Consider the following 19,759-nt stretch of genomic DNA (forward strand, 5'->3'; position numbering starts at 1 on the left):
TTCAGCCACCTCACAAGTGAGCGATGTCGTCAAAATGTTATCCCATGTGCTCTGGTCAGCTGTCCCACCTTCCTCCTTGGAATCAATGCCCTTGTGCTGTGGTCAGCAGTCCCACCTTCCCTTCTCTATGGGTCACCGGCCTATCTTCCTTAGAGTCAACCAATAGTGTTAACCTTCGTACTTGGGTAAACCGGTCACAAAGGAGAAGACATCCTCTTAGGCACTCTTCTGCTTGAAAAGAACACAGGCAACTCTGTGTTTTGGGCAAACATCACTTGAGTTGATTATTGACATCTGCAATATGGGGAGGATCTGAAATAACTATCTATAAATAACTGTCAACCTGTATTCTGGACTCACTCTGCTAGAGAGGAGTCTAATGTATGCATGCATTAAACCTAGGATAATTGCTTTCCAATGTATTGTGTGCCTTTTTGCAGTGGGAATCTCATCTGGCCTAGACGCAATCTCTGTTAAAGGGAATTGCCACGACACATCCGATCTGATCACATTCAAGTGGTGGTGGTATGGAGGATGATTTTAGATTTTTCAACCAACCAGGTAACCATTGTGCGCATCATCTGTGGGAGGCTGTTTGGTGGAGAGGGACGAACTAGTCCAGCCCCCCCCCCCCCGGCTCAGGCCCAGCCCCCACCCCCCCGGCTCAGGCCCAGCCCATCCTATAACCAAACGGTGTGTGGATGTGTGGAGCTGGTTCTGGACAACCGTTGATTAGAGGATCGCTGCCGAAAGAGGGTAAGGCTTCCCGGACGTGTATAATAGCATACTCTGTGTGGATGTGTTGAGAATCGTTTGGTTCGTCCGCTTTCGCCTCAGATATTTTCCGAAAAACTTCAATAATGTTCTCAGAATCAACCAAAAGTGAAAATGTGGGCCACATGTCATGAACTATAAACTTGTATGATCTTAAATATGACCACGATGTTTGATAACATAAAATATGTTAATTATCGAACATCATTCTATCAACCACAAGTAAGAAAACCTGTAACTTTCCATGCACATAGCGCGCACCTCGCATAACATACGTACAATTTTGGTTTCGATATCTCATTCCATGACGTCACAGTGTCAATTACAGTAAATGCTCTTAAGCGTAATGCACCTTTTTACCAGTAGGTGGCGCAACATCACACATAAACTGCAGCTACTATTAAACACACGTGTTTGTGTGTGTGTCTGTTTTTTAATATTAAAAAAATATAATAATTTGATGCATTGGTTGGAAGTTTGCCTATCCCAACCGAGGCCACTCTCCAACGCAGACATTGTGAGACATGGCATGAAATCAAACAATGTTTTCTATGATGAATTCATAATAAGGCCATGCTCGCTATATTGTGGGAGCCTGTTATCGTTGCTTACAGCTATATTAATTATTAATATTCCGGATTGGTAAACTTTACAGCTCAGCCCCTGATTGCACATAGTTTTCACGTTTGACATTTGTATTCCCAGTAAGCAGATCCTCAAACTGTTTGGCTGTTCAGGTAGCATAGAATCACACATAAACGGCATCTACTGTTAAACCAGTGTGTGTGTGTGTGTGTGTGTGTGTGTGTGTGTGTGTGTGTGTGTGTGTGTGTGTGTTTGTCTCTGTCTGTGTGTGTGTGTGTGTGTGTGTGTGTGTGTGTGTGTGTGTGTGTGTGTGCATGCGTGCGTGGGTTATGGGAGCAGAAAACCAAACAGTTGAAGAACAAAGACAGAAGCATAGTTGCGTCTAGGAGCACTACAACCATGACTCTGTGCTGTGTGCAATACCAGCAAGAACATCGTCTCAACCTGTCAACATGGTTCTGTGTGCTCGTGACCTTGCAAGTTCATTCCTCCAAGTATGACTAGCAAGTACGTTTTCCCCAAGACCACAAGTCCGTTCTCTAAATTCTTGAGAATGGTATTGAGAAAGGAGCAGGGTGTTTGAATTCCATCAGAAACAGTGGATGCACTGACACACCTAAACCTAACCATAACCTGTAAACCTTACCATAACCCTCACCATAACTAGGTTGATTGGCTATAACCTAAAACCTAATCAGCTGGACTAGGTCCAGAGAGGTTGACTAGGTCAAGCTCCGCCCCTTTGGCTATGCAGTGAGCACCACTTGGCATCCCTGGCTCATACATTGCAAAATAGAAATTCACCCCCTTGTTCCCCACACTAACTTACACTTAACCTCTATCGGCCTCTCTCCCTCTCTGCCATCAGGACGTTGACCTGCGTGTTCACTGCTACATCATGGAGGAGCATAAGATGGCCAAAAGTGATGATGAGGCCTCCAAGAGCCCCCAGGAGAGCCGGCGTCTGAGCATCCAGCGCTGCATCCAGTCCCTGGTGCACGCCTGCCAGTGTCGCAACGCCAACTGCTCCTTGCCGTCCTGCCAGAAGATGAAGAGGGTGGTGCAGCACACCAAGGCCTGCAAGCGAAAGACCAACGCCGGCTGCCCCGTGTGCAAGCAGCTGATCGCCCTGTGCTGCTACCACGCCAAGCACTGCCAGGAGAACAAGTGTCCCGTTCCCTTCTGCCTCAACATCAAGCACAAGTTGAGGCAGCAGCAGCTGCAGCACCGGCTGCAGCAGGCCCAGATGATGAGGAGGAGGAGGATGGCCGCCATGCAGGGCCGGGTCAGGAAGCAGGGTTAACCCCCAGCACTCCCAACCGCCCCCACCCAGCCTAACACCCCTCAGACGCCCCAGCAACCGCTCTCCAACCAGCCCCAGACCCCCAGCACAGCAGGGGTCATGTCCCCTTCTTTCCCCAACACTCATTCTGGCTCTCCCTGATGGAGCCAGTTTGTTTGGCTTTGGTTCGCCCTGGGTTGGGATTGCTTCCTGTTGATTTGGGTTGGGATTGGTTTCTGTTGCTTTTCTTAACCCACACAAAGCTCTTACCCTGCATATCATGCAACGCATTACACGCCCACAGTCACTCACATATTTCTTCTGTTATCCATTAATTTCTAAATAAATCTGAAACATTTTTGCTTAAGCCGGATGGTCTCCCTCTATTACTGTGATTTCATTAGGTTGTAACCATATTGGTAAAGTCGGAAGGCTTGAGATTGATGAGTAGGAGGGAGACTTTCAGAATATAAACCCTCAGTAACAGTGTCTACTCCAACTGTTACTGTGACTGTTTGGACACCAACTAATGCAGCGCGGCTGGCTGGTTGGGTGGCATGAGTAGGGGGGTTTCTTTTAAACAAAGAGACGCCTGTGTCAACATGTTTTATTTGTTTAATATATCAGTAGTAGTAAATGTATCGTTTAAATTGAAATGACTATCGATCAGCATGGACTACAGATATGTACAGGTCATTTGATGATGAGAGCCGGTTGAAATATAACACACTGAGCTTTAAATAAACTGTGCAATAGAAAAGAAGCTAAGGGCAGACCTCATCCCACATGTCCCAGAGAGCGTCTGTATATCGGACATGGTTTCATTTTAGATCACATGGTCACCTTGTTTGATGCAGAGGTAGAGCACAGACTCAGTGAGAAAAACGAGTCGCTTACACAAAAGCTTTTACAGTGGAATCACTAACAACACAGATTATTTAAAAAAAGAGTAAGTAAAGATAGGAGAGAAAGTAAGTGCATCTGGAAGAGAAGCGCTCCTATTTAACATTAAATATTTTATATTTAAAAAGTCTCCTCTACCCAACAGCATTTGACCCCTTATTTTGAATAATTGGCGGCAACAGAAGATGTGATCGTATCCGATCTAATCACATTCAAGTGAAGTGGTGGTGGTATGGAGGATGATTTTTCAACCAACCAATTGTGCGCATCGTCTGTGGGAGGCTGTTCGGTGGAGAGGGACGAACTAGTCCAGCCCCCTCCCCCGGCTCAGGTCCAGCCCATCCTATAACCAAACGGTGTGAGGACGTCGTGTGGAGCTGGTTCTGGACAACCGTTGATTAGAGGATTGCTGCCGAAAGAGGGTAAGGCTTCCCGGACGTGTATAATAGCATACTCTGTGTGGATGTGTTGAGAATCGTTTGGTTCGTTTCCGCGTCCGCTTTCGCCTCAGATATTTTCAGAAAAACTTCAATAATGTTCTCAGAATCAACCAAAAGTTAAAATGTGGGCCACATGTCATGAACTATAAACTTGTATGATCTTAAATCTGACCACGATGTTTGATAACATAAAATATGTTAATAATCTAACATTATTCTATCAACCACAAGTAAGAAAACCTGTAACTTTCCATGCACATAGCGCGCACCTCGCATACCATATGTACAATTTTGGTTTCGATATGACTTCACAGTGTCAATTACAGTAAATGCTCTTAAGCGTAATGCACGACTTTACCATTAGGTGGCGCAACATCACACATAAACTGCAGCTACTATTAAACCCATGTGTTTGTTTGTGTGTCTGTTTTTTTAATATTAAAAAAATATTTAAAAATGTAATAATTTGATTCAGTGGTTGGAAGTTTGCCTATCCCAACCGAGGCCACTCTCCAACGCAGACATTGTGAGACATGGCATGAAATCAAACAATGTTTTCTATGATGAATTCATAATAAGGCCATGCTCGCTATATTGTAGGAGCCCGTTATCGTTGCTTGCAGCTATATTAATTATTAATATTCCGGATTGGTAATGTTTACAGCTCAGCCCCTGGTTGCACATCGTTTGCACGTTTGACATTTGTATTCCCAGTAAGCAGATCCTCAAACTGTTTGGCTGTTCAGGTAGCATAGAATCACACATAAACGGCATCTACTGTTAAACCAGTGTGTGTGTGTGTGTGTGTGTGTGTGTGTGTGTGTGTGTGTGTGTGTGTGTGTGTGTGTGTGTGTGTGTGCATGCGTGCGTGGGTTATGGGAGCAGAAAACCAAACAGTTGAAGAACAAAGACAGAAGCATAGTTGCGTCTAGGAGCACTACAACCATGACTCTGTGCTGTGTGCAATACCAGCAAGAACATCGTCTCAACCTGTCAACATGGTTCTGTGTGCTCGTGACCTTGCAAGTTCATTCCTCCAAGTATGACTAGCAAGTACGTTCTCCCCAAGACCACAAGTCTGTTCTCTAAATTCTTTAGAATGGTATTGAGAAAGGAGCAGGGTGTTTGAATTCCATCAGAAACAGTGGATGCACTGACACACCTAAACCTAACCATAACCTGTAAACCTTACCATAACCCTCACCATAACTAGGTTGAGTGGCTATAACCTAAAACCTATCAGCTGGACTAGGTCCAGAGAGGTTGACTAGGTCAAGCTCTGCCCCTTTGGCTCTGCAGTGAGCACCACTTGGCATCCCTGGCTCATACATTGCAAAATAGAACGTCACCCCCTTTTTCCCCAAACTAACTTACACTTAACTTCTATCGTCCTCTCTCCCTCTCTGCCTCTCTGGACGTTGACCTGCGTGTTCACTGCTACATCATGGAGGAGCATAAGATGGCCAATAGTGCTGATCAGCGGGCCAGGAGGATGAGAAGGAGGAGGATGGCCATCATGCAGGGCAGGGTCATGCCTCCTACCAGCGCGCTCCAGGACCTCCTCCGTCTGCTCAAGTCTCCTAGCTCCCCCCAGCAGCAGCAGCAAGTCCTCAACATCCTGAGGTCAAACCCCCCTCTCATGGCAGCTTTCATCAAGCAGAGAACAGCCAAGCAGTTGCAGCAGGCCAAGATGGCCCCTCCCCCAGCAGAACAGCTGGTAGCTTCACCTGATGGCAAAAGTGATGATGAGGCCTCCAAGAGCCCCCAGGAGAGCCGGCGTCTGAGCATCCAGCGCTGCATCCAGTCCCTGGTGCACGCCTGCCAGTGTCGCAACGCCAACTGCTCCCTGCCGTCCTGCCAGAAGATGAAGAGGGTGGTGCAGCACACCAAGGCCTGCATGCGCAAGACCAACGCCGGCTGCCCCGTGTGCAAGCAGCTGATCGCCCTGTGCTGCTACCACGCCAAGCACTGCCAGGAGAACAAGTGTCCCGTTCCCTTCTGCCTCAACATCAAGCAAAAGTTGAGGCAGCAGCAGCTGCAGCACCGGCTGCAGCAGGCCCAGATGATGAGGAGGAGGATGGCCACCATGTAGGGCCGGGTCAGGAAGCAGGGTTAACCCCCAGCACTCCCAACCCCCCCCCACCCAGCCTAACACCCCTCAGACGCCCCAGCAACCGCTCTCCAACCAGCCCACAGACCCCCAGCGCAGTGGGGGTCATGTCTTCTTTCCCCAACACTCATTCTGGCTCTCCCTGATGGAGCCAGTTTGTTTGGCTTTGGTTCGCCCTGGGTTGGGATTGCTTCCTGTTGATTTGGGTTGGGTTGGGTTGGTTATATCATGCAACGCACTACACGCCCACATATTTCTTCTGTTATCCATTCATTTCTAAATAAAATCGGAAACATTTTTGCTTAAGCCGGATGGTCTCCCTCTATTACTGTGATTTCATTAGGTTGTAACCATATTGGTGAAGTCGGAAGGCTTGAGATTGAGCCCTGCCCCCTACTCATGAGTAGGAGGGAGCCTGAAAACCTTGGTTTTCCGTCTACCTGTTACAAACTTACTGCGACTGTTGGACACCAACTAGCGCAGCGCGGCTGGCTGGGTGGCGTGACTGGGAGGGATGAAAACTAGTCGCTTACACACGAGGTTTTACAGTAGAATCACAAAAAACACAGATTATATAATAAAGTGAGTAAGTAAAGAGTCTGAGAGAAAGTAAGTGCATCTGGAAGAGAAGCGCTTACATTTAACATTTAGAAAAAGTCTCCTCTACCCAACAGCATTTGACCCCTTGTTTTGAATAATTGGCGGCAACGGGAGATGTGATCACATCCGATCTGATCACATTCAAGTGGTGTTGGTCTGGAGGCTTGGTATCATCCACGTTGTCATGACAAGTGTCATGTCAAGTGTTAATCTTTTTTTTGAGGACCACAATGGAAATAAGTCCTGGACTTTCTTGTGTTTTAAACCTCAATTGTATTTGATGTATTTTCATGTGTGTAAGGCATTAGTTTGATACAATTTAATAAATCAAATCAAATATCCGTGGTCAAAACGATCATACTAAAAGTGTTTTCACCGTGTTAAACGTTGTTATAACGTTATAGCTTTGCATATCGTCGGGGGACCTCATCCCGCATGTCCCAGAGAGCGTCTGTGTGTCGCGACATCGTTTGACGTAGATCACATGACGTCAAAGGGCGATCACGTGACAGGAAACTCGAAACGAAGCGGTCGAACCGAGCAGTTTGAAAACAAACCATCGATTCGCTGTGCAGTGTGCACTGTCTGACACTGAATACGTTGATATGAATCAACGCCGCCGCTTCGTTTAGTCGACCTCCCTGCGAGGGTCGGATGCTAAATCATGAAATCATGTCCGGTAAAGTAAGATCTCCCCGTCTCCTGTAGTGTGTTCGCATGAGCAGATAACAGCCGCAACTCAAACGTGAAGACACGAGAAGGCATCTCCTCCTCCTCGGGAAAGCCGCGTCTCATGGATGACTCGGATCAGGATTTCGCAGACATCTGTTCGAAATTGTTAAAACGAGTCCGTAAGAAGGCAGGTGATCCTCCTGTGTTGTCCAGGAAGGCAGAGCCCCAGTCTTCCAGCCAGACCAAGAACCTCACTGCTGATCCGAGTAAGAAGACGCGAAAGAAGAAGGACGTTGTTTCGGAATCCAAGCCCAGCCAAGCCAAGCCCGGTCCCGGAGGCGATCGGCCTCCAACACGGCGACCTGAGCAGAGTCTGGTCAATGGATCTGACCTGTGTGATGCGGGAGATGGTGAGGCACCTGGGCCCACGGATTCGGGTGAAGCACGGCACGTCGATGAGGGAAGCAAACGTGCCAAAGACAAAGTACTGCTGCGAATGCAGCAGTTTAAGAGAGCCAGCCCACACATACTGGTACACAATGACCGCAGCGACGCGGTCCCCAAGCAGCCAAAAGGAAAAGGTCAGAAGACACGAAACCACCAAACGTATCATCACAAACAATGAACTTCACGACTAAAAGTGACGCGTGTCTGAATATATTTGTTATGCCTTCATTTGATATGTTTCAGGAGTTTGGCACTTGTAATAATTACCCATGCAGCTCTAGTTTCCATCTCTCTCTCCCCCCCTGTTTCCACATTCCTGCTGGATATCTGCTTAGGGAACACAGCCCGTCATAACATTCCTATCCTCGTCCCTATCTAGCGTGTTGAATCGGTAGTCACCATTCAGCCCCAGTAATCCTCCATTGTTAAACCTTGTGGAACTGCTGCACACTCATAGCCCCAGACCCTCCCCTCCATCGGATCTTCTTCATCACATCATCCAACTCTTCCGCTTTTGTTTTGCCAGACGAGCCTCCGCCAGACACTGGGTCCAGCGATGCCGCTTTGGCCCGCCGTCTGCAGCAGGACCTGGCCCCCCAAGTCCTGGACCGGCAGGCCGCCCAGGACCTGGACTGGCAGGAGGACCTCCGTCTGCAGCAGGACCCGGACCAGCAGCGCGTCGACTCCCTGGAGGACCGAGGCCTGTTCTTCTGTCAGCTCTGCCAGCGGAACCTGTCCCACATGACCCCGGAGGGACGCACGCAGCACCTCAACCGGTACGCCTGAAGTACTTTCATATGTCCAGCATGTATGACTGCGGGTGAAGGACGCTCCTATTGCATTCAGTTAAACAGTCCTAGGTCAGAAGTAGAACACAACAAAATAGAGTGAAAAGCACCTTATCTAAGGCGATCACTCTCTCTCTCCCTCGCTTTGTCTCTCTCCCTCGCTTTGTCTCTCTCTCTCACTTTCTTTCTCTTTCTCTCACTTTCTCTCTCTCGCTATCTCTTTCTCTCTCTCTCTCTCCCGCTCTTTCTCTTTCTCTCTTTTTGAATTCTCACTGTAAAATGTTAAATGACAGGATTCATAACAGGATTAGAGTTACATTTGGAAAGTTTGTCTATTGGGGTATGTGTAAATAATCTGCTATAGTGAAGAAATGAATTCTGAAGCCCTTAGACCCTGAGAATCCTCAGTGATGGGTGGCTTAGCCGACCAACATACCATTACACGTCATTCATGTCATTAGGGGAAAGTACAGGATAGTAGTGCTGTTTTCAAGAGCTGGCACCGCATGTTGTTGGCCCATCAGCTCCTTTTCGCTTTTCACAATTCTGTTAAGGGCTGCTAAATGAAGTGCAAATTAATCGTGATTGCGTTTGTGGTCTCACCCACAACTGACGTATTATAAATAAATGAACATGAAAAAATATCTAAACGACAACATTTTCAATAAATTCAAAATTAAATGGAACAAACCGTAACAACTCTGCAATTGGCAAATTATGAATTGTTTTTTTAAATGCATTCGGTGCCACAGAATATGAACATACGTGTCTATGTCTCCGTCTCTGTGTGCCCCTGTCCATCCACACCCGGGCAGATGTTTGGATGAGACGGAGCGCGGTGCCGCCGTTCCCGCCGGCCCCTCCGGCCCCCCTTCCCCTCCCCGCGTGGCCGACTGCCCCATCTGCGGCAAGAGGTTCAAGGCCCCGAAGAGCCGCGCGGCCCACCTGAAGCGCTGCTCCTCAGACATGGGCGTGGCCCCGGCCGTGCTGCTGCAGTGCCTCCAGAGGCAGGCGGCCGAGGGGCAGGGCGACGGCGGCGGCGGCAGCAGCCCCCCACGGTGAGCCGGCTCGGGTTGTTATGGTGACCGGGGAGTCCGGGACGCTTGAGTGGTCACACGTTGCATTGGGGTCGGCTTAGCTCGGGAGGTAGAGGGGGTTGGCTGGTAACCGGAAGGTTGCTAGTTCGATCCCCGGCTCCTCCTAGCTGTGTGTTGTTGAGGTGTCCCTGAGCAAGGCACCTAACCCTAACTGCTCCCGACGAGCTGGCTGTCGTCGTGCGTGGTCGACTCCACCGTCGGTGTGTGAATGTGTGCATGAACCGTTCTAAGTCGCTTTGGATAAAAGCCCAAGCAAAATGTCCTAAATGTAAAATGTAAATGCATGCATGCAGCATACGTGCGTCGTCATTGGTCACCACTGCTTTGGCATGTACGGGTTGGGGGCGTGTGGGGGGTTTGCAACAGTGCGCTGTTTTTTTTGCAATGGAGTACTTGAATACTTAACTATAAAATGCGTAAAATACTACATATACGACGTACTGAGTATTTCTGCCACCACCCACCACCGTGGAGAGGCTGCGGCTCTGTCTCTGAACCAGCGATCCCTGTACCAAGTATCTCCGTCCCTCCTCAGTGGGGCATCCAGAGGCTCCAAAAGGAAGGAGCCAGCGGAGCCCAGCCTGCCCAGCAGGAAGAGGCCCAGGAAGAAGGCCCAGCCACTGGACGAGGAGACCCAGGTGGCGCTGGCTCTGTCCTCCTCGCTGCTGGAGCGGGAGAGGGAGCTGGAGAGGGAGGCCGCCGCTGCACTGGCCTCCGTGGCACCTCGGCTCCAGTGGAGACCAGAAGCAGGTGCGTGCAGGCATCGGCGTTCTCACACCATGGTGATGTATGGCACCAAGTGACGTGCGACGCAGCCAATGCCTTGAAGGTGAAAGGCCCCAGGTTAGGGCTGCTCGATTACGGGGAAAATCATAATCACGATTATTTTTGGTCAATATTGAAATCACGATTATTCAAAGGATAAATTTTTGAGTTTGAAAACATGATGCATTTATTCAGCATTTCTCTCCAAATAAACACTTTGTAACTGAGAACTTTGAAATTTCCCCTTAAAAAAATCCCCAAATAATGTACAAAAATGTATCTAGCTGTTTTATTTTAGAATTTCTAAGAAAAATGTAATAAATAAAAAATATATACTTAAAAAAAAAAATCCTTTCAACTCGCTTATGTTAGTTTGGAGAACGTTTGACCCAAAAATCCAAATCGCGATCAAAATTCGATTAATCGTACACAGCCCTACCCCAGGTCAGAGGGGATGTTGAAGCCGTGTGGTCCTGCCGTTGGCTGCAGGTCAGGGCCGGAGGAAGGGAGGCAAGAGGAAAAAGGGCGGGCCCCCCCGGCCGCCGCCGCTCCTGCTGGTCCAGGACGCCCAGGCGGCTCAGACCAGGGTCCAGGAGCGGGTCGCTGTGCTCCTGCTGCGGCAGCGCGCCCCCTCGCCGCCCACGCCGCCCCGCTCCCCCAGCAGGCTGCGTTCTGCTGCGTCGTGCCCCCTGTGGAGCAGGAGCGCACTGCAGGACGCAGACCCCCGCGGCCCGGCCCAGTTCTACATCCCGGAGCTCCGGGACCTCCTGCTGCCCAGGGAGCCCCCCGGGGTGAGTTTGACCGGAGGAGGATACCTTATAGATGCTCAGGAATTAGTGTCGCTTTTTGAGGATATTGCTATTGCACTGATGATAAATTATTTGTATGCATTTTGTGTTTGTCCTCCATTTTATATACTTTCTAGATATATTTTATCGTCTTTTTTATATGTTAGCCTTGTAATTGTGTTTATTGTGTATGCTCGTCGTCACTGTAAATGAGGGAAACCTCAGTGTCTCTCGAGTTAAAATAAAGGTTATTGTATTGTTTACATGGGATGCACTGTTTGGATTATTATTATTCAGATTATTTGATACTTATAGACGTGTACCAAGTCTATCTTTCCCTCCATCATTGGTACAAAACGGTTTGTTGACCTTGTGTTTCAACGTGAAAACACTGTTAAATGAAGCACATTGATGTTGGAGCTTCAAATGCTGTCTTTTCCAATACCTAGGAATCCCATTTAAACCAAGCTCTCTGGATTCTCCTCCTCTCCTAGACGGCCGTGACCTCCATCGCCAAGGAACATCCGGAACCCTCCATCCAGTCCCCCGTCAAAGCAGACCCCCAGATGACACCTCTTCCTCCGCTCCCCTCCCCGACACCCCCCTCTCCGTCCCCGTCGTGGGCTGGAACCGGGCGTCTGTCTGTGGGCAGCCAGGCCCTGAGAGACGTGATGGAGCTGGCTGAGGAGGGCCGGTCGCTGTCCCAGTGGATCAGAGGTACCGGTCTGCTACGGCAGAGAAACACAAGTCAAGCTCTGCTCACAGGCTCGTGTTCAGAAGAGCACCGACGCACATTATGGAAAATGCCCATTAACTGACCTGCATTCAAACTCACTTGACTTGTTTCCATAGCAACTAGACTTGGATGAAACTAAAGGTAGCTAACCAATAGATAAGACTCTCACCGTATCCGGTCGGTAAAACAGCAACGCTTTTGGCCCGCCTATATCAGATGCACAGATGTGATTGGTTAATGTTCTGGGCCAGGGGAATCGGGGAGTATATTGCTCGTTCCCAGAGTGACTCGCTGAGCAAATTCAAATTGTGCTCTCGCGAGAACTCTGGATTTCCAGGGTATACTAAAGGAGTAAACGGTGATAATCTGTCCCCAGACGAGGCGGGTGGCGCCGGCGTTATCTCTGACTTCCCGCTCAGCGGATTCGTCCCAGAGAAGAGCGAGGAGCGCGCCAAGCTCGGCCTCAGCGGCTTTCTCCCCGTGGGGAACGCCGCCACCGCCGCCTCCAGCCAGCCAATCAGGGGCTCCGGCAGGCCAGAGAGCATCCGGCGAGAGGGGGTAATGAGACTCAGCACTTTCACCACTAAGCTCTCCCATTGGCTGGATTCACCAGGGCCCCTGTCAGAGAGATGGCCAGGGGCCGTTTAGAAACTTAATGTTGAGGGGATCCACGCTTTCCGTTACTGCAGCCCAGGAATGGAATCACTTACCACTTAAGCACTGTCTGTAACCGCAGCCCATACCGCTAGTCCTCCACGCGGTGGAGATCAGGGCTCACGCACGATCGAAGATGCACTCACTCGATCAACCAGGGTCTTGTTTACCGCTGTGTGTTTTATGTTTGATGTGTGTAGTCCTTATCGTCTCTACTGCATCTCGTCTCTTAAGGGGTGCAGGGGCTGTCTGTCCATAAGAGTCGTATCGAGGATTTTATTTCATACACATTTTAATGTAGGATCGGGCCAAGGGCTGCAGATGTTAATTCTTGACTAACTCGGGCACATTTACAGAAATGTTGTTATTGTGTACTGTCCCTGTGAAATAAACTTCACACGACTTGGTACTGTAATACTGCACACATTTTTTCTGTCGTAATTTGCTCACATTGATTCCATCCAGGGGTACAAAGTAACCTGTGGACACTGCCAGCTCTTGAAAACGGCACTACTATCCTATTTGTACTTTCCCCTAATGACATGAGTGACGGTATGTTGGTCACTAGGTGGCGCTGTCCAGGCTGTCGTGTGACCTGAGCAGCATGGTGAACAACCCTCAGCTCAGTGACGTGCAGGTCCAGGTGGACAGTGGAGAGGTCTTCTTCGTCCACTCGTTCATGCTGTACGCCCGCTGCCCCCTGCTGGCCGAAATGGTGAGTTACGCAACAGGAAAAAATATATATTGTATAGGGAAGCAGATTTGTAGTTTTGATACAGTGTATAACTGTATCTTCTTACATTGACAATATATTGATGATATATTTTCAATGTACAGTTATTAAGTGTACATTCAAAGTCAAACCATTTAAAATGAGAAATTAGTTAGAAAATAATGACTTATTTTACCTTTTTATTATGCTGCAATTTATAACCTAATGTAAAAAAAGTAACAGTATGCAGTAATGCTAACGTATAAGCTAACTATACAACAGACCAAATGGGAGAAACGGTATTGTGGTGATCACACCAGGCAAAGACCCAGCCCTGCCTTCATGTCCACCACCAGCACCACCAGCAGCACCATTACACCCTGCACCTTCCCTCTGGTTCTCCCAGGTACATGACGCCGGCTTCGGGGTGCAGGAGGAGGGCCTGCCCAGCACCCAGCGGGTGCTGCTGGGGGAGAGTCCCGGGGAGGCCGTGTTGGCTCTGCTGCAGTACCTCTACACGGGCCGGTGTCCCGCGCCCCCCGCCCCCCTGCTGCCCGCCCTCCTGGAGCTGGCCACCAGGTCAGTACTGCGCCGGGCCGCTGGTAGTACCGGCAGGACGCCGTTTGAGATGAAGAGGATGTCCTCTGTGATCAGGATGTGCTGATTAATGTTATATTATGGTGGTCCATTTTCAGTTTTCTGCATTACTAATACTATGGAGATACACTTGTTCTTTTGTAAGGGAAAAATAATGAATGATTTTTACCTTCCTGTTTGCATGTTGTATCCACTATAACATTAATTTTTTCATTGAAAAGGTAATTACTATTTTTGTTAAAGTGAATAATTGCATGGGCATTTAGAAAAGTCCCAAAGACCTCTTTAATAGCTCTGCTAGTATCTTATAAATATTTCTATTGCAGTATTACCAGCATAACTGGAACGGGCATCTCCCCTTCCAGCAAAGGGGCCCGGATTCTGACCCTGACTCGCCATCCATTCATAAATGTCATGAAGTGGTGTTCATGTGTGACCGTCTGTGTTTGTAGATTTGACCTGGAGGAGCTCCAGTGTCTGGTCCAGCTCTACCAGGAGGAGGCGGACGCAGGGCCCCAGGTAGACGCAGCCGACGCTGGGCAGCCCTGGGACAACCACCACACCAGCCCAGGCGTGGACCCAGCGCGGGGCGACCAGGACTTCACGGAGCTGCTGCGCTCCATGTGGAGCGAGGAGGAGGAGGAGGACGACGACGGGGACAGGGAGGGTGAGGAGGCGGGAGAACCCACGCCCGGCCCATCGGAAGGTGCGGTGGATCGGCGAGACGGTGACGATGGCGGTGGCGGCGGCCAGCGAGAACGCCGCCTGGCGTCCGGAGACGGGGACACGCACGAGGAGCACGTGAACGACGAGGAGATGGAGGAGATCTACGAGTTCGCTGCCACGCAGAGGAAGCTGGCGGAGGAGAGGGACAGCACGGAGCCGGGGGAGGAGGAGGAGGAGGGTGGTGTAACTCATGAGGAAGAGGAGGAGGATGAAGAGCCAACATCGACAGAGGACCACGTATTCACCAAGGCCTGCGGTCCAGAACATGACGAGACCCCGGTGGGTTCCAAAGCAGACGCTCCTGAGCTGAGCCCGGGTTGCCAGGTTCCAAGCAGCCTCAGCTACAGCCGCCTCTTCTCTGGCTCCTGGGACGTCTGCGAGGAGGAGTTCCCTGCCTCCCCCCCACTCTCTAGCCCCCAGCCCTCTACCTCCCGTGGCCTCCCTCAAGCGACTCCTCCTCCGCCCCGACGACGCTCCCCCGGCAGAGCCTTCCCCAGAGGGGACGGGACGGCGGCGCGCCCGGACGCCACCTGCCTTCAGTCTTCGCCCAGCGAGATCATCGACCTCTCCGACAGCCCCGGCCCCCTCGGCACGCCCGGCCTGCCTCTCCCGGGTCTGTCCCCGCCGGGCACACACAGGAGTGCGCTGGATGCGGACGCGTCTGGGGACCCCACCACCGACCAAGGGACGTCGCCGAAGAGAGAGAGTCCCGGTCCTCGTAGCATGTGTCAGCCGGCTTCGCCGGACCCCCCTCGGAGACGCGTGGAGCCTGAGCTGATAGTTCTGTCGGACTCGAGCGAGGAGATGGACGAAGGCCCGGTACCCGCTGCCTCCCCCGGACCCACCCCGCCTCTCTCCCCGGTCTGGACGCAGCGCCACCAGCAGTACACGCAGATCAAAGCACCATTACCCTGCACGTCTCCCCCCGCCAGGGGGGCCAAGGAGGGAGGGGGCAATGGCGACGGGCAAGGCTCCGCCTGCGATGTTGTGGACCAGAGTCCGGACCAGCTGGGCTTCTCCCCGGAGGTGTCCTGGCTGATCCCGGCCACGCCGCTGCAGGCCAGCCGAAGCAGCACCAGCAGCATCTGCACCCAGACCCAGAGCAGCATGTTCCGGACGCGGCTCTTCCCCAGAGCCAGTGCCAGCACCTCCCTATCCCCGCCCCCATCCCCTACTCCCTCTTCCCCCCGGTCCAAAGGCAGAGCGCAGGCCTCGGGGAGCCGCCCTCCCACAGACGGACCTCCGGCAAAGGGCAGCGTGGACCGGACCAGCACCGGTGAGAGCAAGGGACCAGAGTCCAGCTTCGACGCTAAACCCATGCCTGGGACGTTAACCCCGCTGGCCCACAACGCAATATCTCCTGGTTTCCCCCACCTGCTTCTCTCCTCCTCTTCGTCGAAGAGCACACCCTCCGACGGCCATCCCGGGCCGTACAGCAGCACTCCCCTGCACACACAGCCCCCCAAGCCCTCCAAGCCCCCCGTTCCCCTGGAGACCTCCCTGGTGCCTGGCGACCCCGCACGGGAGGAGCTAGGGTGCGGGCACCTCTCTCAGTCTGATCCGTCGCGCTCTGTCTCCCCCTCGTCACTTTGCAAAGACCGCTCGGGTCCAAACGGAGACGCCGATGGCGGCTGCGGTCGTTCCAGACGCACGCTTGGATCGGATCCTCACCATGGCACTGTGGACTCTGAGAAGATCGGAGATGCAGACGAGAGCGTGCGGAGCGAAGGAAGAGAGAGTGGAGCAGAAGGAGCGGTGGAAAGGGGGACGGAGTCGGAGGGAGGGCCTGAACAGGTGTCCGAACCCAGTTTCTGCCAGAGCTTCATGGACGAGCCCCCCATGGCTTTCAACGACTCGTGGGGCCTGGACGCCGGCGGTGGCGGCGAGGGAGACGGCGGCCAGGCGGCGTGCTTCAGCCTGAGGCTGGAGGACAGCGGAGGAGTCAGCTCGCACCAGCACAGCCCCGTCTCCCCTCACTCCCTACACCCCCACCTCACTCCAAGTCACTCCCGGGACAGACCGCAGTCCCCCTCTGCAAGCAGAAGCCCGGGCACGCCCCCCACCGCCCGCCCGTCGGTGGACCCCGACACACCTCACAGTGGCCCGGAGGTCAACGGCAGCCTCCTGGACCCCCAGCTGTGGGACAGCTGGCAGGAGGAGGGGGAGGAACAAGCTGAGGCCCTCCCTCTCTCGCAGAGGGGGAACCCAAAGGCGCGATTCCAGACCCCAGGTAAACCTTCCTCACACACAAGGAGGGGGTATAATCCATGTATAAGTTTTGCTTCCTCCCTTGAATTGAGGATGGAGAGACACCTGCAGCTGATCTGACACACTGTAGTGTGTGTTATAAGATGCACGTGGTCGTTGCTTGAATAGAATAGCTTTGCTCTATATTCATTGCCAAACCGTAACCGAAACATACAGACTCTTTGGATGTTTCCCATGTTTGGTGTTGATGGACCACTGTTTTACATGTCCTGTGTTTATCACGTGTTTTGTCTTCCTCTGCCAGATGTTTGTAACGTTGTGACAATCAGCCTGTTGTAGTGCTGTACAAATCAACTGAACCGTAAAGGACCACACTGGTCTGGGTGACCAAACCATCGTAACCGTTTCACTTAAACATTGGTTACCAATATACTCGGTCAAAATGACTTCTTTGTTACGACTCTTCCGGAGAGCGCTTACCCGCTTCAAAGGTAAACAATGGCAAGATAGCACTTTCGACTTTGGGAATTAATGTGTGTGGGGTCAGTTTGGAGTTTGTGATCAACACAAACATGAATCCTCATTCAAGTACTTTATGGGTGTCTCCAAAGTGCTATACTGCTATTGATTACATTCTTGGCAGGCTAAATGCTTCACGCTAAATGCTCTCAGGCAGAGTCGGCACATTCTGATGAATCATACGGGTGTTTTAGCGCAGCTCAGAGAGAGGCTCTTCCGATGGTTTGACCTCAGGTCCACGGCGTTCATGGGTACCGTGCAGTGAGCAAGCGAGCCTACTTCCATGCTTCTCTCTTCGTCCCGTCCCTTCTAGTGTCTTCTGGGAGCAGGAAGCGGACCAACCTGGTGCCCATCACCCCCATGCCCAGCTACTCCGACATGGACACCCCCGAGCTCAAGAACAAGCTCAACAGGTTAGCGGTGCGGTGGGTCGGGTTACTAGCTACATGGTGGGGACGGGAAGGGCCGTTAAGAGGCCCAAGTATCCCCTGTGCCTACCGCTAGTGGCACCAAGTGGTCCTAGTAGTGGACCAAGCACCAAGACAACAATAATGGCAGCCTTAATATGCTTAGGATCTCCAATGTAAGACAGTCAGTGTGAAATGAAGGGCTTGGATCTGTTAGTTATGTCTTTCATTGATGTGTATCTCTTCCTGAGTTCTATGTATTTTAGGGCTGCAACGATAAGTCGGTAGACCGAAAATGAATCAAATCTAACTTTTGAACAAATAACTATGTCATTTATTAAGCACAAACACCAAAGATTGTCTACTAATTGCCTCAGAAATTCTAATATGTCAAATCGCAAATTACACCGGCTAACACAGCGACACCTAAAACACGTGTGTGTCCAGGTTCGGCGTGCGTCCCTTACCCAAGCGGCAGATGGTCCTCAAGCTGAGGCAGATCCACCAGTACACCCACCAGCTGGTCCACTCCGACGAGGAGGAGGATGACGGGGCGGCCCCCCTAGGCGGCCCCGGGCCCACCCAGCCTCGACCCAGCGCCCGGCCCCCCTCCTGTGCCCAGGGGCTTCAGTTCAAACGGCCCGGCGTGCCCACAGGCGCCTCCCCGGTGAAGCGGGGCCGTGAGGACCCAGAGCCCCTGTCCTCGTCCCAGGGCTCCAGCGCCAGCACCACCTCCTCCACCGCCGCCAGTGAGGAGTCAGAGCGGTGAGGCTTTACCACGGGGACCAGGCCTGGGTGCCTGGAGGGGGAGCCCACGGTTATTATAAGGATTTTTACTAACGTACTACTTATCAAGTAGTACGTCGTTAATGGATGTCGTAGTACTCTGATTGTTTCAGAACTTCGTAGTAGTACTCTGGTCGTTACTTCTTAGTAGTACTATTTTAATAGTTGTAGTAGTGCTCTGATAGTTTTAGAACTTCTTAGTAGTACTACATTACTAGTTGTAGTACTACTCTGATCAGTTCAGAACTTCTTAGTAGTACGATATTATTAGTTGTTGTGTTAGTACTCTGATAGTTTCAGAACTTCTTAGTACTACTATACTACTAGCTGTAGTACTCCTTTTCAACACTCTTGGGTTCTCTGTAATCGTTGGGGCCCTCTTCTGTTTTATTCAAACGGCTGTCTTCCCCCATCCCCTGCTCCCTCCTCCTCAGGTCCAACCCAGAGCTGCTGCACTCCTCCGACAGCGAGTCCGACGGCGACGGCGCCGTCACGGCCTCCCAGGCCGCCGGCCGCCAGCAGGACCGCGTGCAGGCCGTGCGGGCCTTCATCCTGTCCAACGCCGACCTGCACCACCAGGTGCTGCGCTACCAGCCCCTGGTCCTCTCCCAGCTCCAGGCCCGGCTCAAGGCCGCCGGCATCCGCCTGGGCGCCGCCAAGCTCATGGACTACCTGGACTCCCAGTGCATCACCGTGACGACGGCCAAGCCGGGGGGCCGCCCCGCTGCGGGGCGACGGAGGGGGAAGGCCAAGGGGGCGGCGGCGGCAAGGGAGAGGGGAGCGAGGGGGAGGAAGAAGAAGACGGCTGTGGCCACAGAGTGAAGGTAGAGAACGTGCAGGAGCACAACAAACCCAACACAGCTGATGTGTTTTTACACATTCAGCCACTGAGAGATGAGGATGATTTCAGTTGATTTCATGGTCGATATAAGCTGAGCAGAAGGGAAGGTTTTAGATCATTTCTGTCTGTCGCACTGTCAATGTCCCCTGTTCTTTTAGTATGAGATGTCTCATCGTTTCGAAATCGATGAAGTATGTTTTTCTTACTGTGTAATTTTTAATATTTTTGTTGTATAATTAATGAAGGCCCATTGTGGAAAATAAACAAAGAGGCAAATGTACAAGTCTAATGTAGTGAGTCGTTCAGGCCCCTGGTAGCTGCT

General features: G+C 51.4%; 1 protein-coding gene and 2 pseudogenes across 5 annotated transcripts; all 3 read left to right on the top strand.

Moving 5' to 3' along the window:
- Positions 1 to 658: 658 nt before the first annotated feature.
- LOC311341307 (histone lysine acetyltransferase CREBBP pseudogene) lies at positions 659 to 3,404 on the top strand (annotated as a pseudogene). The gene is made up of 2 exons (XR_014684327.1): positions 659 to 756; positions 2,228 to 3,404. The product of XR_014684327.1 is annotated as a histone lysine acetyltransferase CREBBP pseudogene (transcript).
- Positions 3,405 to 3,807: 403 nt separating this feature from the next.
- Positions 3,808 to 6,400, top strand: LOC311340843 (histone lysine acetyltransferase CREBBP pseudogene; annotated as a pseudogene). 3 transcript variants are annotated; one of them, XR_014684328.1, is made up of 2 exons: positions 3,808 to 3,966; positions 5,435 to 6,400. The product of XR_014684328.1 is annotated as a histone lysine acetyltransferase CREBBP pseudogene (transcript). The 3 variants fall into 3 exon arrangements; XR_014684329.1 differs by having other exon boundaries at positions 3,867 to 3,966; positions 4,870 to 6,400; XR_014684330.1 differs by having other exon boundaries at positions 3,895 to 5,037.
- A 1,087-nt stretch (positions 6,401 to 7,487) lies between these two features.
- On the top strand, positions 7,488 to 19,709 carry slx4 (SLX4 structure-specific endonuclease subunit homolog; the record flags this gene model as incomplete). The annotated part of the gene is made up of 13 exons (XM_084466188.1): positions 7,488 to 7,947; positions 8,340 to 8,589; positions 9,417 to 9,659; positions 10,234 to 10,448; positions 10,953 to 11,254; positions 11,746 to 11,968; positions 12,364 to 12,545; positions 13,210 to 13,356; positions 13,760 to 13,932; positions 14,403 to 16,906; positions 17,717 to 17,816; positions 18,258 to 18,575; positions 19,031 to 19,709. The coding sequence occupies 13 exons, from the start codon at positions 7,488 to 7,490 to the stop codon at positions 19,416 to 19,418; spliced, it is 5,505 nt and encodes a 1,834-aa protein (XP_084322314.1). The 3' UTR covers positions 19,419 to 19,709.
- Between the last annotated feature and the right edge of the window lie 50 nt (positions 19,710 to 19,759).

The sequence above is a fragment of the Micromesistius poutassou genome (assembly GCF_964030765.1).
Source record: "Micromesistius poutassou genome assembly, chromosome: 3".
NCBI classification, from domain to species: Eukaryota; Metazoa; Chordata; class Actinopteri; order Gadiformes; family Gadidae; genus Micromesistius; species Micromesistius poutassou.